This window comes from Microtus pennsylvanicus, chromosome 1, assembly GCF_037038515.1.
Source record: "Microtus pennsylvanicus isolate mMicPen1 chromosome 1, mMicPen1.hap1, whole genome shotgun sequence".
Taxonomy (NCBI): Eukaryota; Metazoa; Chordata; class Mammalia; order Rodentia; family Cricetidae; genus Microtus; species Microtus pennsylvanicus.
In genome coordinates, this window is record NC_134579.1 from 70,515,322 (window position 1) to 70,543,209 (window position 27,888).

The 27,888-nt window shown below is 47.8% G+C and overlaps 2 protein-coding genes across 2 annotated transcripts; both read left to right on the plus strand.

The window, feature by feature from the left end:
- The first annotated feature begins 891 nt into the window (after window positions 1–891).
- Window positions 892–7,811, plus strand: Rtp2 (receptor transporter protein 2). Its single transcript, XM_075955805.1, has 2 exons — window positions 892–1,150; window positions 4,615–7,811. The coding sequence occupies exons 1-2, from the start codon at window positions 987–989 to the stop codon at window positions 5,120–5,122; spliced, it is 672 nt and encodes a 223-aa protein (XP_075811920.1). The 5' UTR covers window positions 892–986; the 3' UTR covers window positions 5,123–7,811.
- Window positions 7,812–26,338: 18,527 nt separating this feature from the next.
- Window positions 26,339–27,660, plus strand: Sst (somatostatin). Its single transcript, XM_075955818.1, has 2 exons — window positions 26,339–26,592; window positions 27,289–27,660. The coding sequence occupies exons 1-2, from the start codon at window positions 26,455–26,457 to the stop codon at window positions 27,499–27,501; spliced, it is 351 nt and encodes a 116-aa protein (XP_075811933.1). The 5' UTR covers window positions 26,339–26,454; the 3' UTR covers window positions 27,502–27,660.
- The last annotated feature ends 228 nt before the right edge of the window (window positions 27,661–27,888 follow it).

Below are 27,888 nucleotides of genomic sequence, written 5' to 3' on the forward strand. Positions count from 1 at the left end.
CCTCCCCTTTGTGGAGAAATCACCTTCGCCTGGATTATGCAAGCATAGAGTTAAGTCCCCTCTGGTCTCTAAAGAATTTAACTTGGGCATCAGGGAGCTAAGGTGTTCTGTTGCCTGCCCTGCAGCAGCTGAGGCAGCAGCAACCTGCATCTCGGAAGGAAATAGCTCCCCTATCAGCAGCTTCAGTGAGCCTTGGGAGCAGGGTGTGGATGTTGCAACCATGTAGTCTGAATTGCCCTCATTGTGCTTTTCATGGTGTATTACATTACTTCTGTCTCACCAACTGGAGCGAGAATTCTCCAGCGGAGGGCTAAGTGTCATTCCTCTCTTAATCACTCTGCCCAGAGCTTAGTTACTCTTACAACAATCAAAGGAAGAGGCATCATTTGGGAAGGCCTGGATCTGAACTGGGGATGAACTTTTGGAGGTTATGTAAGCCTGGTTTCTGGTCTGTCTGGGCTAATGGATAGGTCAAGTAGCTTGTGTTTGGTACGCAACGAACAGTGGTCATAGAGCATCAACAGTGTGGGAGCATCAGGTTCCTTACCTCCATCCTGTTTCTCCGGGGCTCCCTAGGGTACCACGGTTGCCATAGCACACAGCTGGAGAAAGTGTAGAAGAGCAATGGGGTGAACAGGGCCACCACATAGTCTTTGTCCCCTGGGGACCTCTGTCAGCCCCAGGCAGTTTGGGCTGGGGCTCACCGCCTACCTGCTTTTTCCACCTGGTCAGTATTCCTACTCAGTTTGCCTCTATGATCTAGTTCAGAACCCTGCAACTCCCACTTGGGACTTTCCTCCTCCCTAGCTCTGGCTCCTGGTACCTGCCTGGCTGCCATAGCAACAGCTTCCAGGGTGACAAAAGAGGGAGCTGGGTCTTGTGGGTGAGGCTTTTTGGACCACAGAGACTGCCCGGGCTGCATCCATCCACGCTTTCTGTGTTCTTCCTCAGACAGGGCTCACATTTCCACCCAGGCCAGCGGGATCATGTCCACCAGCCTGACCACTTGCGAGTGGAAGAAGGTCTTCTATGAGAAGATGGAGGTGGCAAAGCCAGCTGACAGCTGGGAGCTCATCATAGACCCCAACCTCAAGCCCAACGAACTGGGCCCGGGCTGGAAGCAGTATCTGGAGCAGCATGCCTCAGGCAGGTGAGAGGCTGGCGGGAGGGTTGTGTGTGCAGCACCTCCCCCTTGCTGGGGAGGGTCCACAGACTTTCCAGATCTGGTCCGGCACTGGGTGTCACCATGTCAGCTCAGGTGACAAGCAGGGAATCGATAGCCACAGAGGCTTGGCTTCTAACCACAGCTCTTCAGACTCCCCCATTACTCGGAGCAAATTGTGTTCTGTATTTGAATATCAATTTTCCATAAAAAGATCAAGAGTGGTAATTCTTTAGTAATTCTTTAGGCACTTAATGTAGTTGGAATGGAGAGGAGATGCCATGGCAAGCTAGGAGTCGGGGGACTTGTGCTCTGGTCCTCCCATGTCTGTCTGCTGTCAAATGCAACTGGACTTGAAGACAGAATAAGTTATTGAACACATGGTTCATTTGAGAACTTGATTCCATAGCTCTGTGGACTTGGGCATACCCTCTTCTTTCTCTGTCTCCCAGTTTTCACACCTCAGTTCCTCTGAGCATATCACTCAAACCCTTCCAACTTCACTCTGAATGGGTGATGAAACTGTTGACCCCAGGCAGGGGTTCCCCTAGACTCTCTTTCTTTTTTGCTTCTTTTCATTTTATGATGACTTTTTCAAAATGTAGTCTGTGTGTCTATTACATCATGTATCTTGATCGCATTCATTCCCCTGTCCCTTTGCATCTGTCCTTCAACCCCGAACCACCGCCTCTCCCCCCAAATAAAGCAAAATTTAAGAAAAAAATGAAAAATATTTTAGAAGGGAAAAGAGTTAAAATTCTCATCACGGACGCTGCAATGTGACACAGTGAGTCATGCCATAAACCCCTTTGTCCATGTAGCTTTCACTGCAAGTGTTCAATGCAAAGAGTCCTTGGTCTGGTTTGAAGTCTCTGGTTTCTCCTACATGGTGGATGCTCGGTCCTCACGGGGACTCTTCCTGGAATTCCTGTTGTTGCCCTGTACTGTGGAGATCCTGCAACTTTGGGTCTGCAGGTCAGGTTCCTCCACATGCTTCAGTAGGCCACAGGTGGGTGGATGTTGGGGTGGGCCACATCATAACCCTGGGTCTAGGCCTGGGTAGCTGTAAGGTTGGCCGGCCGGATGAGAAATGGGGACAGCTCTCCCATGTTTACAACTTTGGCGATGGCTCACACACACCTGCAATAACAGGGTTGTCTCTCCTGCTCTTATGACCACAGGGCCAGCTCTCCCACCTGCTCCAGGCACTGATGGAAGTGGGGGAGGGGACATGCGGCCACAAGACCAGTGGGTAATGGGAATAGCTCTCCCATGCTCACAATTTCAGGGTTGGCTCTGAAATTTTGCAATACCTGAGCAAACCGTGTTGGTTCTATTGCGCTGTCCTGGTGAGATGCAGTGCTTGCTCTCCTGAGTGTTGCAGTTGGTGGGGGTCAGAGATAGGGTTCCCATGCTTATGACCACAGGGCCAGCTCTCCCACCTGCATCAGACAATAGAGACTCTTCACTTTCTAAGTGTTCCTCACTTCCCACCATGCCGAGTGTCCCTTGCGGCTTTCTAAAGCCGACATCATTTCCCCTTCAGACGGATGCCTTGGGACTGGGGTCACAGTTTCCCGCTCACACAGCCTCCAGGCCACCTGCAGGAGCGCTAACCAGTCCTCCTCTTTGGTCATTTGGATTCATGTGAGACCAGCTGGTGACTATGTTGTGGAGGTGTGAACAGAGCAAGGGTTGTCCATAGTGTATGGATGTGAAGCATCTTGGGTAGAGAACGGCATGAGGGTGGGAGTAGAAAGAGGCAGATTATGGGTGGGGACTGAGCATCTGGAGTCTTACCACAGGCCATGCAAACCTGCATTGACGTAGCTCAGAGACCAGAGGTTGACTGATTTATGTTGGCACCTGTTATAGACACTGGGCGCTGGGTGGTCCTCTAAGTAGCTGTGTGTTCTCTTATTTCCTATGCTTCAGTCTCATTGCTCCCAAAATGCTCTCCCACGTCAGGTACTTCTGGAGATGTGGGGATTGACTTGAGAGAGGGGAAATAATTCTGGATTGACTTATTGAAAAAGATATAGGAGACTGAAAACAGGAAGCGTTTGAACCTCTTGGAGGACAATGTGTAGAGGGCTGGAACAGGTAAGTGGGGCTTCCGGAGTTTAGGGACAGCTCCGAAGGCTCTTAGAGCTTCTTATCTCAGGGCTCAGTTCCAGCCAGCCTCAGGAAGAACTGAAACACAGTCATTCTGTGCAAAGCCCTTTGGCTTTTAATCTTTCAGATGTATTAAATCTCAGGCCCGACATTGCAGGGATGGAGAAGAGAGGGAGCCTTCCTATCCAGGGCCAGCCCGATTCCCCTTCCCTTTGGACTATGTCTTGGGTAACACATCGTTCAATGCTCATGCTGTCAGTGACTTTCAGGGGTCAGAGGCTGCTTTGCTGTCACTGTTATTCCACAGTGGCTGAGTAGCTCTTAAAACACAGTTGGTGCTGGCTACATTGATTGAGTTCTTCATCAGAGGTCCTTTGAAGCCTTTGTACAGTGGATTTAGGCAGACCCAGCCATGAGAACAGAAACGGCCCGGTGGACATGCAAGCTCCTCTGAAGCTTTTGTGAGCAGGGGCATACAAGAGGACATTTCAGGGTCACAGGTGCCTCCCTGGAGTTAAGGAGTGCTCCATCACAGGCGTGTAGGAGGAGCAGGGCTTGGCAGGTGAGCCCCAGACCACTGCCCTCCAGCTGTCTGAGGTGGTGACTCTAGGAGTCTAGATTAGACAAAGTGGCCTGCGTGAAAGTTGCGGTTAGGGTGGGAATGCAAGGGAACAGAGTCTACTTTTCCCGTCTCACACAGGATCACTGCGGTGCCTGGGGTGACTCGTTACGGGCAATGAAGGTGTAAGAATCCAACTTAGCATTCTCACTGATCCTGTCTATTGCAGGCTGTCAATCTATCCTGCTTTTCTGGAGAGCTTACTACAGTCCTACAATGTGCTAGGATCTGAACTTGTTCATCATCTCCTCAGAGCAGGCCAAATTCAGGAGTCAGAGGGTGACGTTGCCATTCCTTTTCAGATTGATGCCTGAGCAAGTCCAACACAGACACCATCAGGCTGCAGGTAGCAGATGAGAAACGAGTTGCAGAGAAGGAGAGCCATACTGTCTTTGAAGGTTGGCCAGACGCCACTCTGCAATAGGCTGGGAGGAGGGCAGAAGCCATAGGAGGGCGCACAGGAGGCAGCTTCCAGATGACAACGGACTGGTTACCCAATGGCTCCAGTGCTAGGCTAAGGAGGCTACTCGGGTCCCCCAGGGTGACCACTAGGAGGAGATAGTGGCTGGTTACCTCCACTGATAATGAACCCACAGACTGGTAAACAGGTTCTTCCATTTTCAGCTTCTAACGCTCTGGTCTTTTCTTTCCTGTGCTCCCCAGCTCTGACTGTCCATGAGAGTCTCACCTGCTCTATTCCTCCTTTCTTTCCTGCCAGGTTCCACTGCTCCTGGTGCTGGCACACCTGGCAGTCGGCTAATGTAGTCATCCTCTTCCATATGCACCTTGACCGCGCCCAGCGTGTTGGTTCGGTGCGCATGCGTGTGTTCAAGCAGCTGTGCTACCAGTGCGGCACCTCAAGGCTGGACGAGTCCAGCATGCTGGAGGAGAACATCGAGGGCCTGGTGGACAACCTCATCACCAGCCTGCGGGAGCAGTGCTACGAGGAAGATGGTGGCCAGTACCGCATCCACGTGGCCAGCCGACCGGACAGCGGGCTGCATCGCAGCGAGTTCTGCGAGGCCTGCCAGGAAGGCATCGTGCACTGGAAGCCCAGTGAGAAGCTGCTGGAGGAGGACGCTGCCTATACCGATGCCTCCAAGAGGAAAGGCCAGGCCGGTTTTGTCTACAACTTCTTCTCATTTCGCTGGTGTCTGTTTTGGGGTACCCTCTGCCTGGTTATTGTCTATCTGCAGTTCTTCCGAGGCCGCTCTGGCTTTCTTTAGGGAAGCTGGTTAGAATGGGGGGGCGGGGGAGAGAGGGAACGTGGGGTTGAGACTGAGGACTCGGTTTCTTGATTCTGCTGCAAGTTCAATCATTTGCACCCTGCTCACTCGTCTACCAAACGAGGAAGCTGCCCTCGGAGGTGCTCAGTGGTCCTTCTGCTAATTTGACAGCAACGAGGGGAAGGAGGGAGAGGTGGGAATTTGGGGAGCTTGCTGGGCTTCGGCATGATTCTGAAGTCTACAGGGCTGTCTTGTCCCCTTCATTCCTTGCTCTGCAGCCACCTCCAGCCCTTCTTTTGCTTTCTGTTCGTAGCCTTAGGTCTCCTCTTGATCCTGTCATACCCTCATGTTCACTTTCAGTTCTCTCTAGCTGTCCTGCGTGGTTTTCCTTGGAGACAGTAGTGCCTCGTGCCTACCTTCCATTCAGTACACAGAGACAGTCACCTGGTCCTCCTGGGCATCTGGCTTCTAGTGCTGTGAAAGGCTCAAGATTGCACTCTGGTGCTAGGTCTGGGATAAGAGTGGAGGTGGGAGGGGTGGAAATGGGGGTGGGTTGGAGGGGGCTGGATGGTCATTGGCACACACCCCAATGGGTTAGCCATTGGCCATGTGTGGCTGTTTAAATTTAAATTAATTAAGATGAAATACAAACTGTTCCTTAGTAGTTCTGAGCTCAGTTAGACTTTTACAGAATTTGTCCCCAAAGGGACAATTGCTCAATGGCAGACAAGGATGATTTCTAGGAAGAAGAACACCAAAGGTTTGGGTATCAAGAAATTTCCAGAGGGCTTCCATCCCCTGCTTTGTCTACCCTGGGAACCTCAAGGCAACACTGAGTGACAGGACTGGATAAAGAGGCGCCAGCCTGCATCTCTTGCTAAAATGTGGTTTTTGTGTCTAGAAACAGATTGCCAAAATTCTGTCAAAGGGGATAGGTCATGCCTCAGATGATCAGCAAAGCTGGGGCATTTGGCCACTGCTTTAGAGGGAGGAAACCCTGCTGGAAAAAATGGATGCCGGGCAAGGAAGCTAGAATAGGTGAAGAGAAACAAGGCGGGGCGTTTCCAGAAGAAAAGCTTTTCCACTAGCTAGTTTTTCTCAGAAAAGAATGATTTCTTCATTTTCATGTTTAACTATAGTGAGATTGTTCCCTGACTTGACATCTGTCCTCTTCCAACCACGGCGATGTTTTTACCCTTTCAGGATTGAGGGAATAGATTATATTTGCTTCCAAGACATATGTCCTCTTTAATTCATTAAATCTCGTTTCTCTGCCCCTACAGCCAGCACTCCATACTTCATGATCAAAACATTGGCTGCTTCTCTGTTTGTGTCTGTCTCCTGTGTCTGCAGCCTTTCACAGGCCCCTTTTTCTGTAACTGCTCTGTTAATTGAAAAAGCGAGTTTCACTCTCATGTTCCCATACACAAGAATCATATATTTAGACCACACCCACCCATCTGTCACCTTTCCTTGTCCCTCCAACAACTGGTGCCCTCGTCCCCAAGCCATCCCTTTCCTGCTTTCATATTTGTGTTTAAAAATCTCCATTTCACACATGGGGGAAAACATATGATACCTCCCTCTCTTCGTCTAACTTATTTAGCTTAATATGATCTCCAGTCCCATCCACTTCCCAGGAAATGGCATGATTTCATTTTGCTTCATGACTGACTATATTCCATTGTGTGCATGTCACATATTCTTCTTTGTTCATTGATCTGTTAGCGGGCACTTTGTCCACTTGACTATTGTAAATACTATCATAATAAACATGGGTGCTTAGGCAATTCTGTGGTTCTCTGACTTAGATTCTTTGGAGTATATACCAACTTCTATTTTTAGTTTTTTATCTAGGAACTTCTATAGTGGCTGTATGGCACTGGCTCTTCATATTTAATCATCATCCCTCTCCATTGCAATATTCTTTGGGGACATTCCCTCTCATTCATCCTTTACATGCTTGGGGTGTCCAAGATCCCCTCTTCCCAACTTTCTCCTCACAACTTGGGTTTTTACCACATCTGAACTCTCAGTCTTTATGGGTTTCCAAGCTTTTACACGGAGCTCCAGACAAACAAACCAGGCTATCTGACCACCAGGCTCTCCCTACCAAATCAGCCTGGCCAAACCCAGGTCTTCTGCTTCTTCACAATCTGGTGCTCTCTTCTTGTCTTTCCTTGGCTCTCTGCCCGACTCCTCAGAATCTGTCCACAATGCCCCATGTCATGTCGAGTATTGTTTGCTTATCCCCCTTCATTGCCTTACTCCACCCCACACTGCTTGGCCACCATTTCCTACGCCATGTTGGTTGCATGCTGTGTTCTGTTCTCTGGCACTGTGCTACCCAACCCCACACGGCTTAACCAACACTCTCTGTGCTTTGTTGAACGCTGTCTTCTCACTCTTCTTCACTGCCTACTCCACCTCACATCCCTTGGCTACCATGTCCCATGTTGTGTTTGTGACATGTCGCCATCAGATGCCTCATTGCTGCTATACCCCACCCCATAGGTCTTGACCACCAGGCTTAATTCTATACTTCTTGGCATTCTGGGTTCCAGTACCAGCTTCCAGGCAATTAAAAAGGCTTACAATATTGAACTCACTAAGCCTCAATTTCCTGTGTCAGTAACTCTAGCATATAAATTGTCAGTTATTAGGAATAAATAAAACATGAATGATGGCTCAAAGTCAAGATTCCCTTCTCGTCTCTACTGGAGGAATTTTAATACATGCAATTTGTTCTTGGGGGTTAAGGAAGGTAAGAAAAGAAATATTGTACTCAACAGGACAAGAATTAGTCAACCATGCTAATTAAATAGTAACTCTGTATTGGGTATTGGGGGCCAAAAGGATGAAGAACAACTTACAGTGATACCACAAAGCCTGTCTCCTAGTGACACACTTCCTCCAACAAAGCCACACCTACTTCAACAAGGCCACATCTCCTAAAAGTGCCACTCCCTATGAGCCTGTGGGGTCATTTTCTTTCAAACCATGCATTCTGCCCTCCCATAGGCTTGTAACCATATCATAATACATGAATGCATTAAGTCTAACTTTAAAAGTACCCAGGGTCTATAGCAATTTCATCACAGTCCCCAACTTGCTTTTTGGTCATGATGCTACATCACAGCAACAGAAACCCTAAGACAGACTGGTACCAAGACTGTGGGGTATTTTTGCTACTTACCTGAAAGTGTTGTTTTGGGGAGGATTGTGGAAGGACTTTGGAATTTTGTACAAGCAAGGCACACTGAGTGTTTAGTGCTTGGTGAGCTGCTCTGCAGTAGCTTGAAAGATAAGAATATTGAGAACAGTACAGATGATTCAGGCCTAGTTTGTGAAGTTTCCTAGGGAAGCAAAACCTCTTTTGGGTCATTTGTGTCAAGATTCTGTGGTGTCTGGTCAGTTGGAGCTGAAGAATCACTATTAACATGATTAACAAGAGACCAGCACCATACAGTCAAATCTTCAAGTTATTGGGACAGTTGATGCTGATTTAGCCAGAGCTGAGAAGTTAGCAGTGATTAAGGGACCAGAGTTATTGATGTGAAATCTTCTGGAAAATCATTCCTAAGAGCACACAGCAGCTGTGTTCCAGAGGCGGCCAGGGTTGGACCTCACTCAGGAAGCCACACTTGGTAGTATAAGAGTCATCCAGGTGGTACTGGTTTTAAAGGCATGAAGGGGTCATAGAGAGCTGTTGAGACTTGGTACTGCACGAGGCCAGGAGAGGCCACTGGTGAAGATGCAACCTCAGTGGCAGTTGAGGGCCCAAGATTGAAGAGGTCATGGAGAGAAGTCGAGGTTTGGCACCATGAAGAGAGCCTAGGAGAGGCTATTGGTGAAAGTGCAGCCCAGTTGCAGAAGACCCCAGCATTTTGGAGAACTATGGGATGACCACCAAGAACAGCAGCAGCAGTGGAGTGGAGCCACCTGGATCCTGGAAGACAAACTGTGCGTGTCGTAAGGGGTGGAGCTAGAGAAATGACCCAAGCCCCTTGGAGGAGCACGGAAGATTGTGAGTGAATCCCAGAGAGCAAACACTGAGCTAGTTACACTGCTGACGTAGGGTTTTGCTGTTTTTAAAGATTGTAGCTGTGCTCTGGTTCTTTCCTCTTGAATTAAGAAAGCATTTCGTTTAGTTTTGATTTTTATAGGCGCCCACAGTGGAGAGACTTTGAACTTTTAGAAGAGATTTAGGATTTTTAACTGAACTTGTAATGTGTTTGAATTTATAAAGACTTACACTTTAAAAGTTATTTATGTTTTATATTGTGATACGAATATTAATGTGTCATACTGAGGATAAAAGAGAAAGGAAGGCTTCTAATTGAAAAGTGATGTTTGTGTGTCAAGTTGTGTTGGTTGGTTTTATGTCAATCTGACACAAGCTAAAGTCATCTGAGAGGGAACCTCAACTGAGAAATGCCCCAATAAGATCAGGCCTGTGGGACATTTTCTTAATTAGTGACTGGTGGGGGACAGCCAGTCAATTGTGGATGGTGCCATCCCTGGCATGGTGGTACTAGGGTCTAAAAGAAGTAGGCTGAGCAAGTCCTAAGGACTAAGCACCCTTCAAAGGCCTCTGCATCAACTCCTGCCTCGAGGATCCCGCCCTGCTTGAGTTCCTCCCCTCGCTGCTTTTGATGATGAACTGTTACAAGGAATTGTGAGTGAAATAATTCCTTTCCTTTCCAAGTTTCTTTTGGTCACAGTGTTTCATCACAGCAACAGAAACCCTACACAAGACAAGAGCACATAATGAGGCTCAGTTCAAAGGCCATTGCAAGGACCGTGACACCTTGTCAAGAGAGCAGAAGCAACCCCCTAATATCTGGGTGACAGCTTGGCTTCCCAGCACCATCTGGAGACAGAAAGTAATCTGTTTTTAAAAGCACAATGTAATAACCAACCTTATTTGCCTTGGATTTCCCATGTAATCAACTTTTGCAACCTAAGCTAATACACAGCTGTAATCTTAAGTAGCGTGCTCTTCTATGCCCCCGATATAAGCAATGCACATGTATCATTTGCTGAAAGCAGCAAATACAGAAGTTAAAAGCAACCATTTATGGATATTGCTTGATAAATGATGATGCTTGTAGTCGGGTTCAGTTGGGATCAATTGCAACCAGTTACTCCAGCCTTGGAAAACTCTGTTAAAGATTTCTGCAACCTACCCCTTATTCCATCCCCATGAGATGCTTTCTAGCCTGTTCAATAAAGATAGGATGAAGTTCTTTGTTAAGGAAAGAAACACACAGACAGAAGACACAGTTCCACATACAGGGACAGGCACAGATGCATGGACAGACAAATTTACATGACAGCCTTTTCCAGGCAGTCGCAGATGGGGACTCACGCAACAGTCAGAAGATGGAAGATGCAGGTGGAGATAATTCAAAGCTGGACTTGTTCTTGGTCGAATGACTCCAGGGGGAGTGCTTTCATTTCTTTCCTTAATGAAACACGGATGCATTATTGGTGACTTAGAGGTAATCACCAATGCCTTTAAACCACAAATGTTCCGTTTGGAATACCCACAGAGGTCAGAAAATTAGTGAGGGTCCATGGCTGGGAGATTTAGAGAGAGGGTAGATAGAAGACAGTAATTTAAAGGGTTAAATGGAATAATAATAGTACAAGAAGGATTTAATGTAGAGAGGGATGGGAGGGCATGATAGACGAGGAGGTGGGGGTAAGGACAATCTAATGCTAAAGACATTTTTAAAAAGTAATATAGAAACATGCTACTGTATAAGCTTTCTAACACACACACACACACACACACACACAGAGAGAGAGAGGGGGGGGGAGGGAGGGAGTTGTTGGTCAATGAGGTCCTACTGACTCCCAAACATCATCGGTTATTGGCAATGCTATTGGACCCTCCAGAACGCAACAGCAAGACTCTACTACTGATGATACCACACACCCAAGTCCTAGAACATGGTGAAATCAACCTGGGGGCATCCCTGAAAGTTTCATCCCTACTAGCTAGCTAGCTCAAAACTGGAAGGGTCTTTGCATCCTACCAGGGAAGAATAACCATCAGCTTTATCCAGAAGTGAACCCAGAAAGTTGTGACAAAGACCTGCCTGTCAAGACATGCCCACTGGTGGAGTATTAGCATGAATGGCATCAGAGTAACCAACCTCTGGGTTGGATTTAAGGCCTGCTCCGTAAGTTGAAACTAGCACCTGACATTGTCACTGGGGACAAGAATCTGTGGCTAGACAGGTCATAGACCCTAGAAAAGAATCTACTATTATTTGTGCTCAATGGGTATAGTGCTGACTTGACTCCTAATTCATCATTTCTTGATAAATAATTTATCAGTACTTCTCAGTATGTGCATGTATTAGTGCACCAGTGAACCCCCATCAAAGGAGCTGCCTTTTGTAGTACATGACACTTAACACAGAGACCCACAACTGGCCAAGGTGCAATGCATAAGAGACCGCAGAGTGCCCAGCCCTGAATGAAATGTTTATAGCACATCCCTCCCTCCCAGAACCATTGCCTTCAAGGAGTCATCAAAGAAAAGGGGGCAGAAAGGTTGGAACTGTCATAGACATGACAAGGGATGGCTCCAGGGAGACCCTTCTTCTACTGGCAGTCATACATGAACTCCCAACAGTTGAGGCAGCATGCATGAGACCTTCACAGGCTCAGACCAGATAAAATTACAACACAAGCCCCACCCTTAGCTTAGGTGTTCCAGGTGGTTGGTAGCTACGGGGTGGTGGGGGGAGGAGAGTTAGTTTGCTTTAAGGTAGACTCCCCTCCAGTGAAGGCCACATCAGAGCGTATATACTACTAAGTTTTCCTACCTAGGGGTGAGATCTTCCCCCAGTCATGACACTGCTCCCTTCCCCTCAGCTTCCAGGACCATGGGCCTCGACGTATCAGGTGGACACCCAAGATAAAATTTGTCCCCTAAGCTCTTTAACTAACTCTACCCTCTGTCTCTAGTCTACATCTGTCCCAGCAGATCTCCCGTCAACTGTGGATGGCTCAAACACTGCCTGCAGTGGGCCAGCCCAAGGTGTTTTGGAACCTGCATCCCAGATGGCTCCAAAGCAGCCTGCACTTCCCTAGGCCCAGGGGTCCTGCAGAACCCGTGCAGCCAGTGAAACAGATGTCTCCCGGTCTCTCCTTTGACCATCAGCCCAGTCCTCCTGGGCTCCCTGACGATGATGTCCTGATTTCAAGCAAGAAGTAGGTAGAGAAGAGATTGTCATCATTTTCTCATCAGCAGAAGGCTGGAAACTAGGTCTCAATCTCAAGACAGGTCTCATTCAGTACCTTTGGCTACCAAAGCTCTCCTGGCATCCTTCAGTACCCATGGTTCCTCTCAGCAATTCTCACCACACCTCTGAGGAACGGCTCACCCTCAGGGGCTGGGCTTCCAATTCCCTTCCCTCAACCCAATCCCTATATAACTGAGCCATTTTGGCTACTCCAGTCTCTTGGTCTCTTGACCCAGGTCACTTCTTGGCTTCTCTCTTGCTCTCCTTCTCCCTCTCTCCTCTCATGGTCCTGTTTAGTCTGCCAGCCATGTTCAGCCTGGACTTTTCCCTCTGCCTGCTTTCTCCCTTCTATCCGCAGTAAAAAATAAAATCTTCTCCATACTTGAGGGGTAGTCATGTCTTCCCTCTTTCATTTCATTCATGGGGAAGTTTGTAAATATAATCAAAATAAATTATACGAAATTCTGAAAGAATTAATAACAGCGGAGAAAATAGAAAGCTTACGCAAGAGCCCCTGTAGAGCTCATGCAAGTTTATTCAGCAGCTCTGTCCGCAGACCCTGGTTTTGTTTGTGTATAGTCTGCCCGCCCCTGCGTTGTGTGCATTAGTTGAGGCCCTGCTCTTTAAATGCCTTGTCTTTCTTTCTGCTCACTTTATACCACTGAATAAGCAAGTCCGTCATTGATTGCTGTTTGACAGACGGTTACAGGCTACTTGACAAAGAAGACAGAAGGCATGGGAAGCAATGTTATGGCTGGGGCTCCAGAAATTTCACCGCACTCAGACAAGACAGTCAAAGGATTGAGCCCGTTATCACCCATGGGAAAACAAAGCACAAAAGAGCCAACCCTGTTGGCTGATGTGTGGGTGAGTCAGCCCCAAAGTTGTGAGCATGGGAGAGCTGTCCCCATCACTCATCTGTCAAGTGGTGGCATGGGCGGGTGGGCAATGCCTTCATATACCTTCCACCCACCCTTCTACACCAGAGGCAGGTGGGAGAGCTGGCCCTGAGGACATAGGAGCAGGAGAGGCTGTCCCTGCCCCTCATCAGCTGCAGCACTCAGGAGAGTGGGGCAGACACCTCACCTGGGCAGCGCAGTAGAGCTGACCCTGAGGGTATGGGTGTGGGGGACACACCCTGAGGATATGAAAGCAGCAGAACTGGCCCCGGCCCTTGTTCATCACTGTAAGGGGTGAACTAGCCAGGGCAATGCTGGAGAGCTCCCCCTGGTGGTGAAGACAGGGGAGAGCTGATGAGCTGACCAACCCTGCAACTATCCAGGCCCAGAACCAAGATTATGGTTGGCCCACTCTAGCATCCACCCAATCTGTGATCTGCCAGAGCACAGGATGGGAGTGGGGTCAGTCCTGTGGATTCAGGACTGCAGGATCTCCAGAACATAGGGCAGCAGCAGAATGTCCAGGAAGAGTCCCAGGGAGGGTCCAGTGTCAATGGCGTAGCAGAGGGCAGGGTCCTCCAACCAAACCAACAATTCTTTGCGGTAAACTCCTGCATGTAAAAATGTATAGCTAAAGGGTTTACTGCGTGACTTGCTGTGACATACTGCAGCTTTCCCTTTCTCCCCCCACTTTTTTTCTCTTAAATTTCATTTTGTTTTATTCTGGGGTAGGGAGACGGAGGGAGATGGGTGGAATCAGAATGCCTGATGTGAAAGATACAGAGAATAAATAAAAAGAAAGTTAAAAAGTTGTATTGCCATAGTATCCGTACCTTTAATGAATTATGATGTGGTGTTTTGATTCATGTGTCTATTGAAGATCATAAATTCAAGATAAATAATGTATCAATAATCTTAAACTTTTGTCATTTTTGTGAGTACATTACATCCTTCTCCTTTAACCACCTCACAAAAAATTAATAAATTAATGAGCTAATAAATTAATAGCTCATTGTAGATGAAATCTTTTGATACAAAGCTTCACCACATAGCTCAGCCTAGCCAGGAACTTAGGCCCCTGCCTTGCCTTCTGAGTTCCAGGTGTGCATGAACACACCCAGGACAATAATAGCTTCTGATTGAATAGGCATACATTTGTGCTTATTTGTCAAGGTGTCTGTACAAGGGCGGAGAGAGGAAAAGAGCTGGTCTGGCATTCACAGCCAGGCTCGGAAGCTTATCTGTTCAGTCGAACTATTCCGGACAGTACCATTCTCATCCATGGCCGTGATGGGATGACAAGCAATCAAGGTAAGGCAAACTCCACTCCAGAATTATGTTGGAACACAGACAGAAGCATGAATAGTATTCCAACCACAGAAATGCCTCCTGCTTCCCATTTGGGGCAATAGAATAGTAGCTGTTTCTTTGTTAGTCAGAGCGATAGCGTCATGCTCTTTTCAATTCCTCCTAGCACTGATCATGTCAACTTTGAGCTGGGAGTCAAGCTGGGAACAAGACAGAAGCCCTCCCAGCTCCTGATATCACCAAGTGTCTTGGCATCCTTGGATCATCAAGCAAGAATTCAAGAAAGAAACAAGGGGCTCTGCTTCAAAAGCCACTGTGGTTTTATCTTTGTCCCGGGAGGTAGACCTAATCATGACCATTCTATCAGTCTCATCTAGGTGACATGTTCTCACACTGAAGCTGCACTTCCATGGCCCTGTGCCTTGTCCTTTAAGCTGCTCCCTGCCTTAAACACTCAACCTCCCAGCCTACAATGTCTGACTCTCGTTCTCAGCAAAAGGGGGCTTATTTCTAGTCCAATGCCCAGTGTGAACCTTGACTGTCAGTCAGTATCTCCTTATCAGAGACTTTCTTTGTGGTCTGAGGTAGAATTAGAGACAGCAGCAGCCCATCTAGCATGTCCTCATATCCTCTCTCTCGAATCTGTTCTCGGTGAGTGCATCTTGTCCCGCATCATCCATGTTGATATAGTTCCCTTTCTCTTGCTGTAAACTATGAGGTTTGTAGAGATGAGCAACATTTTACTTTCATCTTTACCATTCCCCCCATCAGGCAACTTTCCTGGGAATTTAATTTAGAATCTTGGTCCTTACTATATTTCTATCTCTTTGTGCAATGAATTTCTATTACTCTCCATACTCTGTGAAGAGAGAGTTCTGTATTTATAAAAATTAAAAATTCATCCCCACTTTTTGGTTCATCAAGACAAGCTCTGGATGTCCTAGAACTTGCTTTGTAGACCAGACTGGCCTCAAACTCACAGAGATTTTCCTGCTTCTGTTTCCCAAGTACTGGGATCAAGGGTGTATATCACCACAGCCAGGCAACATAACTTTTTTTTTCTTAAAAAACCCATGCCACCCCATACCAAATTGCAGGAGCTCCACTTCCTTCTGGAGGCTAAGAAACAGTAAGTTCTGAGCAAAATGTGTGCTAGCGGAGATGGGTGTGGCCGTACTACAGCAGTCTTAGGGAATGGTGACCTCTGAATGAGGCTGTGTGTGCATTGAACAAAACTGAAGAAGTTAGAAGGTCATTCTGAAGGACCTCAAGACTCAGTGTCAGGACTGGGGACCTCCTACGCATGCAGATGGCAATGATTTCTACGTGAATTATTTAGTGAAGACAGTTACATGGTCCAATCAATATTAGAAGTTGAGTGAGGACACACGGTATAGGGTAAATCAGAAGGGACAGAGCTGGTGGTGCTGATGGGGAAACCAGGTGATGGGAAAGATAGCTAGAGAGCTTTAAAACAAGAGAGACACTGTGGTCCTGAGTTGGAGTGGGGGCTTAATTTGATAATAATGGAGAGAAACTAAGAAGAAACACACAAGAAACATTTAAATAACCCACAAAGACAGTAGTTAAAAACGACATCAGAAAGCAGAAAGCCAGAGGGACAAAGAGGCAGGCAGATGAGGAAAGGATGTGTGTGTTAGTTTAGAAGTCATTTGCATAAAGCTGATAGCTGAAGATTATGATTGACATTACACATTCATGCAATGCTCCGTAAGTGTTTTTTTTCTTTTTTTTTGCAAGAAGTTACTATATATATCCAGGCAGTTATCAGGGCAAACCAAGACAAGAAAGCATGTCTCTACATCTTAAGAAAAACTCTCTGGTAACAAAGGCCAAGCCTCCTTAACAAGGAACTAACAGACAGGAAAACTAAAGACAAACAATAACGCAATTGCTATAATGGAAAACAAGCAAGCATCTAACATGTCTTGTTTCTGAATTATTTAGGGGTATGTCTGCCCCTTTGTCCTGTGGCTTCTCAGAAGGCCGGGTGCATGCTTTTGGCCTGGATCCTATGAAGTCGTCAAAAGTGTGCAGAGGGCCAGGGCTATAACTCACTGAGAAAACACTTGCCTGGTATACACAATGCCGTGGCTACAAAAATGTGTGTCCTCTTTTTAAGAGAAGGAAATGGGGATTTGCCTGTAAAAGATACAACCCTAGATGAGCATAGGCCGAGGCATGAGTGATGGTGGGGGTGGGGTGAGAGAAGGGTATCTTCTGCACTCGCCTGCACATTGCAGGAATCCTTCCTGCCTGGGGCTCTCTCTTTTCGAGGCATCTAAGAACAGCTTTCTGCTGAGCCAGTCCTCTTGGTAGGAGCCCAAAGTTGACATCTGCTTCCCTGTGACTCCTGCTGTCAAATGTTGCTTAGCCAATGGTTTATTTTTTTCCCCCGAGGCATGACACTGGTTCATCAATTTATCTGAAAGTTTTCATGAGTAAGAGGTGCCGAGCTAGGGTAAACGAGAGCGTGGCAGCGATGAGTCCCCTTCCAGCAAGTGGAGCAGATGGCGACGGGAAAAGGTTCAAAGCTGAGTGGATACAAAACTCCCCCGCTGCATTTCGCTTTGACCTTGCCGATGTAGACAGTATATTTTCTATAACGCTATTGGAACGGGGTAAATATCCCCCAAACTCTTCCTCATTATGTTGCTAACAGTCACCTGTCTCTACTTCAGTGTAGTTTGGGCAAATTGTCTCACTCCTTGGGACTTGAACCCTCCCACTCAGCCCACCATATTGCTATAACAATGGTAAGCCTGGCTTTCAGGTCAACAAGAGCGGCAGCGTGTCCCCAGTTGGAATTTAACTGATTAAGACTGAGTCGGATGACTGTCAAGGAGTTGCTTTAAGTGACAGTGGTAAGTAGACCCCAGAGGCCTGAATAGACGCTAGTCTTTAGGGAAAAGCACCCGGATGTCTGGGCCTGGCTCTGGGAACCCAGTTGAGGTGGACCGGAAACGTGGTCCCAGTGTAGAGCAGAACTGAGCCGGTCTTATCCAGCTCTCTGGGCCAGTCTGAGTCAGTAGAAAGCGGAGAACGGCTTAGTGGTTGTATGCTCCCACGGCTGCTATTAACCGTTACGACAGTGACTTAAAACCACAGAAAAGTCTTTTCTTCCAGCTCTGGGGTGGGGATGGAAATCTAAAACTGAGGTGTGAGCCAAGGCCACACTTCAAAAGATAAAAGGGTAGGAGGCTTTGTGGTACCTTCTAGCTTCTGGTGGCTCTGTGTGTACCAGGGCTCAGGGCCGTGTCACTTCCCTGCTGGTCGGTCTTCAGTTTATACAAGGTCTCCTCCGCCGCCTTTTCCTCCGTCTCCAGTAAGGATTCCTGTCGCTGGTTACAGTCTCTACCTGGATAACCCAGGTTTCCTTCCTAACCGGGAGAGACCTAATTGACTTACTTCTGCAAATTCCCACTTCTTTTCTTTTTTAATGATCCATTTATTTATTATATAGACAGTGTTCTGGAAGAGCCGCCAGTGCTCTTAGCCTCTGAGCACTCTCCAGCTACCAAACTCCCATTTCTGAACACACGCATATTGGAAGTTTCTAGGGGTTAGGAAAGAGACGTGAATTTGGGAAGCCACTCAGCCTTTTACAGTTAGTAAACTCAGTGTTTCAATAAACAGGGAGCTGGGCAGCTCTGTGATGAGACTGTGTAAAAAGAGTGGTTCTCGACTTTTCCTGATGCTGGGACCTCTCGAACACTTCTTTATGCTGTGGTGACCCCCAACCTTAAAATTATTTTCGTTGCTCCTTCATAACTTTAATTTTGCTACTGCTGCGAATCGTTAAGTAAATAACGGTGTTTACAGATGGTTGTAGGTAACCCCTGTGAAAGGGTCATTTGAGGCCCAAAGGATGCGCGGCCCACAGGTTGAGAAACACTGGTCTAGAAGGACGGGAGAGAAGAGGTGAGCACCAGCGCCTCCAGAATGGAAGGGCACCTACAGAGCACCCCATCGGGATTGAGGAGCTCCAAGAAAACATTGAGCTGGGAACTTCAGTGGTCCGGCCATCTGCCCCGCAGAGTTCCACGGGGATCCAGGCCCCAATGCTACACAGTTCATTCCTTCATTAAAGATTAAATTGGAAGCGTCCGAATTTATTGCAACTGTTTAAAAGAAAGTATTTTAAGAACTGGATGCAAGTGGGCATTAGGATAAGAAGTAAGGTGTCCTCCTGCATACCAGGAAGAGAGGCGCTGGTTCGGAAGGGTCCTTGGTTCCAGACAGGGAGATTGACTGGGAGCCCTGAAAAGCCTCGTAAGGCACGTCAGCAATGCAGAGAAGAGCCACAAGAGGGAGCACACAACACACAAGATTCCTTTACTTCCTTTCCGCCGGCCAGAGAAGTGAGAGTTGCTGGCATGGAGGTGAGAAAAGGCAGTTATGTCCCTGATTCTGGCAGCAGCTTCTAAGAAATGCGACACTGATTGTACATATAGGTTCCGGAGTGGTCCATTCCCATGCAGGAGAAGAGTTAGTTCTAGAACCCTTGCCTTCTAACTTGGTTTCCTCTCCAGCTCTTGTTCTTAGGAAACTTTCTGGCATCGACCTGTCAATTGGGCAGAATTCCTGAAATACACGTGCTCTATCTGGGCACTCCCTGTGCGCGTGCGGGGGGGGGGGTGTCCCCAAATGCCTTTGGGAAAGGGGGGAGGGAGGAGAGAGAGAGATTTAGAGGGGGTTGGTGGTCTCTTTTAGTGTTAACCCTTCATCCCATGGCTTAGGGGGAAAAATATCTGTTACTGGCCAAGCCTTTGGATTCTTCCTGAAGCCAAGGATGGAGTCTTGCTCATGTCTGATTGCCCAGCATCTGACACAAACTGTTGAAACACTGGAAGTTTGAGAACAGAATTGATTTTGTGTGTTTTTGTGGGCTTCCCACTTCAAGCACAATGCCTGTAACACTGAGAGTGAAACACTGGCTGAAGCCCGCCCTAAGCAGGATGCTCTTGGCAGAGCCAGCAGAGGGCAGAAGAGCTCAGTTTAGCAATGGTAGACTCCCCTGTGAGTGCAGCCCAAGACAGCACAGCAGGTCTGGCTGGTTTTATGAGATTAGAAAACACCCCAAAGGACAGAGACCCGGCATGATAGCATGGAGGATTTCCACATTTCTGCCTACTGATCACCAAAGCTTCTCCTGCAGGATAATAATACCCTTGTCGGGGAGCCAACCTCAAAGGCTTTAGAGAATAGAATAGGAGCTGCCCTGATCATAGCATGGTTTCCAACCACTCGAGGGTGTGTGTGTGTGTGTGTGCAGGGGGAAGGAACCAAGGATTAACTCATGGGGTACTTGTCACAAGGCAGGAAAACAGACCGAGGGAAGTCAATGGTGCCGGTCATGCAGCCCCAGCAGCGCCCCTTGCTTGCTTGGCTTCCGCTTTCCTGTTTGGAATTACGGTGCTTTCTAAGGCTCTGGTCTAGACTAGACTTCATTTCCCACCACAGTTCTGCCTCTGCCTTCAACCCGGGGAACCCCTGGGAAAGCTGCTGAGCAGGTTCTTCAGACTCCACAAAGCTGAGCCCCAGAGAGAAAGGGAGGGGAGGGTTTGATTGAGACAAAAGAGAGAATGGGAGCCAGGAAAACAATTGGGAGAGAGGACCAACAGGGATATAGCAAGGAGGCAGAGGTGAACATGAGATGGATGAAATAGACAAATGAGATGGGGGGGGGGAGTAGCCTGTGACCATTGATTTCCGGGGGGGGGGGTTTGTGAAATTCCAGTTGCAAACATAGGTTTTTGAGACCAGCCATGGAGCCAGGGTTCAGAGTAGTACTCAGATTTGAATGTGGGAAATTGAAAGCTGATTTAACAAGGGCCCTTTGTGTTCAGATGGACTCTATCAACCTATCAACACAGAGGACTTCAAACCACTCTGATGATGTCTTTTGCCAGCTGGTCTGAGGCGTAGGCCAGTGATCTCCAACCCTATTTTTCAGACCCACTGATGGAAGACTGTCCAAGACAGCTGCTCCTTACTAACTGCACTGGGGAAATTCTTGGAACGCCTCAGCTTTAAGTCTCTGAAAGTGGGCACAGAGGGGGAAAGGATCTACCAGGCGCCACCAGGGGACAGAGCTTGGCTTTCATTTCACGGGGAAGTCCTTAGGAGACTTTAAAGAAAGCAAAGGCATTCACATAGAGAAGGGAGAAGATGACAGGCAAAGAAGTCCCTTCCCAACTCCTCCCCCCAGTGACTGCTAGAGTGGCAGAAGATGCCTTGTTGCCAATCCAGCTGCAGAGGCACTGTGGCACGGGGCCCCTGTCTGGTTGGCATTAACACACCCAGTCAACCGTGAAACACAGCCGAGAGCTGGGTTAGGAACAGAAGCCTGCTTCGGAGGTTGATGATGCTTCCTGCGCAGGCCTCTCGGTCACTAGGAGGGCGTATATTTCAAACTCTATTAGGATGTCATAGGACAATGTCAACTCTCAGCATAGAAGCAACCACAGTGAGTAGTGTTTAGGTTGATTTATTTTCTTTTCAAAGCTCAGAAAGGAACGAGAGACCAATATGCATGTGTCCTGGAAGACTACGCAGTGAGTAGCGTCTGTCCAGGGATGTAGTCCTCAGGAACCTGAGGCCTGTGATGCTTGTCCTCCTCCCAGAATCCACAGAGGCATCACACGTAAGGAGGAAGAAGCTCATCTGCAACTTAAACATTGGTTTTCAACAACCACCTTATGCCCAATTTTCTTGTTTTAAGATAAGGATTTTATATCAAGCCCCAACTGGCATTAGATTTGCGAGGTGGCTTCACAGAACTTGCTGCCACAATTTACCTGTTCTGACCTCTGCGTGCTGGAATTGCAGGTACAGGTCACCAAGCCTGGCCTGTGTCTAATGAGAATGCAGACATGGTCGGGACAGTTGACTGCATTCCGTGAGTCCCTAGGCTTGTGGATGAGACGCAGACCCTCAAGACACAGAAGTATTTAGAATGACCTGGGAGGGCCTCAGACAATGATGCAGAAGACCCACTTTGGGACAAGTAGAAAGCTGGTTCGTTCTTAGTATGGAGTCATTGGAAATATCTTGGAATGAACTATGTACGACCTAACTTTTAGAGAGGGATCAAAAATATTCCAGAAAGAGGAAACAGCAGGTACAAGTGGCTATGGGAGAGAAGAGGGCATGTGCACTGAGGAACCAGAGCTTAGGGGACCAGGAGGACTGACTGATGAGGGGTGGCCTGGTGTGAACCTGATTAGAAAAGCTGGATCTGGGGAAACATGCCTGCTTGCCTGGTGTGTCTGTATTCGGACTTGACGGCAGTGGGTTTAAAGCTTTTGCGGTGGAGGGAGAGAAGAGAAAGAACAGATAAGATAGTTCTAAGACATCACCACACATCCCTCCCTCCAGACAATGTTAAACCTGCAAGCTTTTCCCTCTTTGTTATCTACGGCAGTCACTGTGGTGTGGGCTCTGTGGAAGTTTGCAGCAACGTCTGTCTCCATCGGCATCAGCAGCTTCACGGGTGTGAGCTGGACTCCTACAGCCAAGAGGACTCCTTGGAGGACTATGCATGCTCATTCTTGAGCTCCTTGATGGTAGGGGCACTTAGGAGAAAAGGTCCTCACGGGAGTTTCGCTCCAGCAGCTTTGCCCTTGGGGGGGAATAGGTTCTATACAGCTTACTCTCATTTCTACCACCATACCCTGGCAAGTCTGCTCTCTGTAAGGAGAGGGTTGCATACTGCAAGTGCATCTTCCTCCACCTGACTTAAACCTTTTGTGAGCCAGCTCTAAATCTAGAAAGTAATTCTAGTGAAACCATCCAAAAGAGTTAATCATCTCTAAATCACACCACATTTGTTTCCACGGTAAAGGTGTGAAGGAGAAAAGAGGGTTTTCTAGTGTGTGTGTGTGTGTGTGTGTGTGTGTGTGTGTGTGTGTGTGTGTGTGTGTAGGTCAGCATCCATTTGCTACCTATTTGTGAAAACCTCTTACTTGGCCTCCAGGGCCATGCCCTCCATGCCCCCAGGAGGAAAGCTTGTCTAACTGGACCATGACATCAGTTTGAACAGCTTACTCCCTACAGTATTTGGCTGACTCATTCGGTATCAGCCCTCGGGGTACGGCTGGCTACTTCCGTCTAGGAACAACAGCAACACCTTGCCTCCATAGTCTTCCACTGATTCATGGCTACCAGCACCTTCACTTCCGTTGCCTGACCTGGTTCTTAAACCCTATAAAAACTGTTCTGGTGATGGTAGGCAAGAAAAACCTGGATATCTGTGCTTAGGGTCTCAGACACGTAGCCCGTGTCCCTCTAGACTGTGTTAATTTCCCCACCGATGAATTTGTTCCCAGTTTATTCTCTCGGGAATGTAAAAGGGTTTCCATTTGCAAGATGCCCAAGAGAAGTCATTAGCATACGCCCAGGCTTCTCAAATTCTCAGGAACTCTCAGAAAAATTTCTTGCATTTTCAGAAATGTGAAAACATGTTAGAGGAACACAGACATTGTTCAATGTGTGTGCACACATGCACAAACGTGTGCTGCTACTAATGATAATTAAGTAGAAACACTCATGTTAATTACAAACCATCTTTCTGCAACTGGCCTTAGCTGGTGTTTCTAACTACCTTCCTCTGCATTCTGTGTGTCCTCCACTTACAGACAGCAACTGGGCAGGGTTGGGTTCTTTTTCTGGAGAAATGGACCACATCTTCCTTCCCGAAGGGCCCTTTGTCATCCTGCCTGGGTTAAACTGCTGTTCTTTCTCATTGACTCTAATTGAAGGACATGGTAATAACCAGAGACACCCTAAATGATCTCCTGCACCCCAGAAACAACTTCACTTCCATTGTGGAGAAACAATTAAATCACCCCTTACCCCTCGGCCCCCATCCTGCCATTCTGTATTAATCACTCCTCCCAATACTATTATTCCTTTTTAGGCTATTAGTTTAGGAGCATAAGAATCCCAATGTGGCCAGGAGAAACTCTGAGCTTCCAGTTCAATGAAATGTTTGTTGTGTCTTCAAGCAGGAGCTCTGTCCCTTCTGGAACCCAAACTTCTAGGCCAGCAGAACTTTTGGTAATTGCAAGCAAGAATTTTCCTAGGCCACTAGGGGCGCTAGTGAGTCGAATCAAGTTCCGACGAATCCCGGCTATGGGAGAAATATGGTGCATTTTCCTTTGACCATGTTATTCCCCTCCTGAAGCCCAGTGCAAAGTCCTTATGCTCTCAGGACCTCACTCTCCTTCTGTGACACATGCAACTTAGCCTGCAATGTTGGTGACCCCTAGAGGCTGCACAAGGAAGAGGGCAAGTGACTCCGGGTGACCACCAGGACAGTCTACCTTCCCCTCTCAGCCTAGAGAGCTGGGACAGAGGTTCTGGGGGTTATTTCAGGGTGTGCAGGCTAGCGAGTTTGAGGCAGTCCAATGCTAAACCGTCCTTTGTACTAAGATTGCCTGTTGCGGGGCATGAAAAAAGGCGCCCTGCCTCTTCTTTTAAGTGGCTCTCAGATTCCTAACAATCCAAGGATTGTACGAAAGAATCAAACCCCAGGAGCCATCTAGTCCATCCGCAGCCTCAGCACTTCAGGGGGAGTGTGGGAGAAGCAGCACCCGCTCGGCGATTCCAGAGTAGGTGCTCAGACTGCTCCCTGATCACAAGAGTGTTTCCAGCAGGAAACAGCTGAGGAGACAAGACAGGGAAGGGGGGACCAGAGAGGAAAGCTGCCGAGAGGCAGAGTCAGAGCTAGGCATTAGCCAGGCATGGTGAGAAAGGGGGATGGGGAGGCAAAGCAGTAAATAGTCAGTTGTAACCTGGGGAGGCAAAGGCAGGAAACAGCCAGTTGAAACCGTGAAAGCAGAGGGAGAGTCAGAAAGTAACTGAACTGTGAGGTTAAGAACAAGCAGCGAAGCTGGGAGTGTAGGGAGAGGACAGGTAAGGGCTGAGTGAGAAGCAGTCTGAGAGAGATTTAGGAGACGGGTATGGGAAGAGGAAAAACAGAGAGGACAAACTGGAGAGGGAAAGGGCAGGCGTGTGGATGGTCTGGAGAAGGAGGCAGATGACAGTGAGATGGCCAGATGCCACTTGTTCTTTAACTGGTCGTCTTCTGAGGGCCAGGTCATCTGAGATTGCCTCACGATGGGTGACTAGTACAGACTCTGGGCACAACCTAGAGCCTGGAAGGATCTTAGGGTGCAGAGGGTACTGCCTATTTTCCAGGGCTGGGTTTCCTAGCTTTCCAGACTCATTGCTCGTGCAGACTGTTCACACATGAGTGATTTTTTTCCCAATTTAACGCTTTATTTTGGGTTTACCCTGCCTGGAATTGGTGAGCCCAAGAAGCTTTAGCACTTCTTGATGTTAATACTCACTTTGCTTTGGCTTACAGATACAAAAGGGAATGTTATCCAAACCACTCCAAGATACCAGCCAACCCCTCTCACCTGTATACTTCCTAATCTGAATGCAAATATTGAGAATGGTCTAACTCATGATGCACGGCCCTAGCAACACTGGGCAAATTCTCTGCTTCATTTGACTTCTGGGGCTGTACATTTAAAAAAAAAAAGAAAAAGAAAAAAAAGAAAATTAAAGAAAGAAAGAAAAAAAAATAAAAAACCCTCTACTATTGACTTCTCTAACACTCCCAAAATATTAACCCTTGAAGATCCTATGGAGATCACCTGTTCTGTGCCAGGAACAGAGCTGACATCTTCCTAATAAGCAGTCTTGAAAACTGCAGCCAGAGCCCCCAACTAGATTCAGTCGCCAAACTAGATGACAAGCAGACCTTCTTAAACTTCCTCTGTAGTAGAAGGCAGAGGCTCCGAGAGTCTCTTGATCCTTTCCCCACACAGACACACAATGGCCGGCACACTGCTGGGGCTCCTGGATTTTTATGTGCCTGTCCTGGGGATTCCTAACCTAGGGTTTCTTCTACTGGCCAGAGATCTGTCAGAACAATCATCGTGGCAAGCAAGAACCCTGGCCTTGGAGTCCAGATGTCTAGTCTTTGCTCCAGCTGTACAGAGCGATTGTCTGCTAATCTCTTCGGCATTCTTCACTGAACTTCTGAGGCATTATTAAATGATTTCTGAGACTGCTTTGCAGGGCTGTTTCCAGGTGTAGTTCCCCTCCCTCCTCTTCTCTCTCATGTGTGTTTGTCCCTCCCGGGTCTTTTTTTTGTCACACTAGAAGGATAGGTAGATTAGACAAAAGTGAGGTCCCCTTAAGGCCCAAGTCATCCTTTTTCTTACAAGGCTTTAGGAGATGAAGGGAGAGAAAATAGTTCAGCTCCCTTAATTGCATATTTCGTTCTCACATCTGCTCCTAGACGATGGCTTTAAGTCTCATTGATCACACAACCCAGTTAAGAAAGATGGCTAGTTCAGTAGTCCGGGTACGGAGACAGGTACCCAACTATGTGTGATGCTGTGTTTACTGGCCAAGGACTGGGTATTTTCTCTGTAATTGAGTGCGCACGTATGTGACTGAACTATGGAATACACATGTCAGCACTGAGTGAAAGTAAGATTGTGTGGTCTGTGTGGCGTGGGGAATTTCATGTGCCTGCGTGGGTGCAGGCTTTTTTTCTTTTCCTTTTTAAAAATAAGCCACTTTAAATTGTGTCGCCTCCCCTCTCTTCTGTGATTGATTTTGCGAGGCTAATGGTGCGTAAAAGCACTGGTGAGATCTGGGGGCGCCTCCTTGACTGACGTCAGAGAGAGAGTTTAAAAGGGGGAGACCGTGGAGAGCTCGATAGCGGCTGAAGGAGACGCTACCCAGAGCCGTCGCTGCTGCTAAGGACCAGAGTCCGCTCACCCACCGCGTTCCAGCTCGGCTGCCTGTGGCCACGGAGATGCTGTCCTGCCGCCTCCAGTGCGCACTGGCCGCGCTCTGCATCGTCCTGGCCTTGGGCGGTGTCACCGGCGCCCCCTCGGACCCCCGACTCCGTCAGTTTCTGCAGAAGTCTCTGGCCGCTGCCGCAGGAAAACAGGTATGGAAATGCCCGGGACTCGTCTCTCTTGTGAATTCCCCACCTTCCCGGACCCTTAGCTTTGCTGAAGCCCCTGCGACAGGTGTTTGGCTAGCGCTTCTCAGAGTCGCTCAGCCCCTCAGGGAAACTTTTGAAGTGTGGGGTCCCCTCTTACTCTCTCCCGACTTGATCAGAGCTGTTGGATCATCTTACAGGTAAGTTCCTCCCTGGCGTCCAAGAAAATTCACAAACTGGGTAAGGAGGGACTGGGCTCTATCCCTGGTGCTGCCACGAGGGTTGCTGACCCAGGTCCTGAAGCGCGGTGCTAGTCCACAAAACGAGTCTGGGGCGAGGGAGTCTGCAGTCTGGCGGGGAGGTTTGCCTTTACCTGGGGGATGGGGTAGGGGTGGGGGACCTGCAAGAATTCAGGTTCACTCTGTATCTCAGAGAAGGGAAATAGAGCTGCGCAAACGTTTGGCTTTCTATTTATTTATAAAACCACCTTTGTTTTAATTACACCTGAGGTTTCTCTGGGTTTTAAGCCTATAGAGACAAAGCAGATTTGGGTTTTTGGAAGGCTCCCCGCCCCCATAATCTAGTGAATACATCAACCATCCGTATTATTGTGAAAACTGGATTTTGAGTGGCTATTATTTTCAAACTACATTTCCCCCTTTCTCCCATTCCTCCTTTTGCTCCTCTCTCTGCCCTATCCAGGAACTGGCCAAGTACTTCTTGGCAGAGCTGCTGTCCGAGCCCAACCAGACAGAGAATGATGCCCTGGAGCCCGAGGACTTGCCCCAGGCAGCGGAGCAGGATGAAATGAGGCTGGAGCTGCAGAGGTCTGCCAACTCGAACCCAGCCATGGCACCCCGGGAACGCAAGGCGGGCTGCAAGAACTTCTTCTGGAAGACCTTCACATCTTGCTAGCTTTAAGATGGTTGTCTCAGCCAGACCTCTGACCCTCTCTTCTAATCCCAATCTCTCTTCCTTAACCTCCATTCCCTCAAAGGACCCTCAACTAGACCCTGCATTAGAAATCGAAGACTGTAAATAAAAAATAAAATTATGGTGAAATTATGAAAAAAACATGTGTTTGACTTCTTATTGAGTAAATTGTTTTGTTCAAAAATACATGATAAACTTAAGGGGTCGTTTTCATAAACACATTCTAGGTATGCATGAAAATGCTCATAAACACGCATTTCAAATTCCCTGTGGTAACAAAGGTTGGATTTTGAAAGATGGGTCACTTAAAACTTACATAACTTCAAATGTCCATACAGTGATGCATGTATCCAAATGATGGCTATTGGG

What these genes read in the sequence shown, in the direction of transcription:
- Rtp2 (XM_075955805.1), top strand. Translation starts at nt 987, where the DNA reads ATGTCCACCAGCCTGACCACTTGCGAGTGGAAGAAGGTCTTCTATGAG. An exon ending in GAGCAGCATGCCTCAGGCAG is followed by an intron (nt 1,151 to 4,614) that starts GTGAGAGGCTGG and finishes CTTTCCTGCCAG; the next exon opens with GTTCCACTGCTCCTGGTGCT.
- Sst (XM_075955818.1), top strand. Translation starts at nt 26,455, where the DNA reads ATGCTGTCCTGCCGCCTCCAGTGCGCACTGGCCGCGCTCTGCATCGTC. An exon ending in CCGCTGCCGCAGGAAAACAG is followed by an intron (nt 26,593 to 27,288) that starts GTATGGAAATGC and finishes TGCCCTATCCAG; the next exon opens with GAACTGGCCAAGTACTTCTT.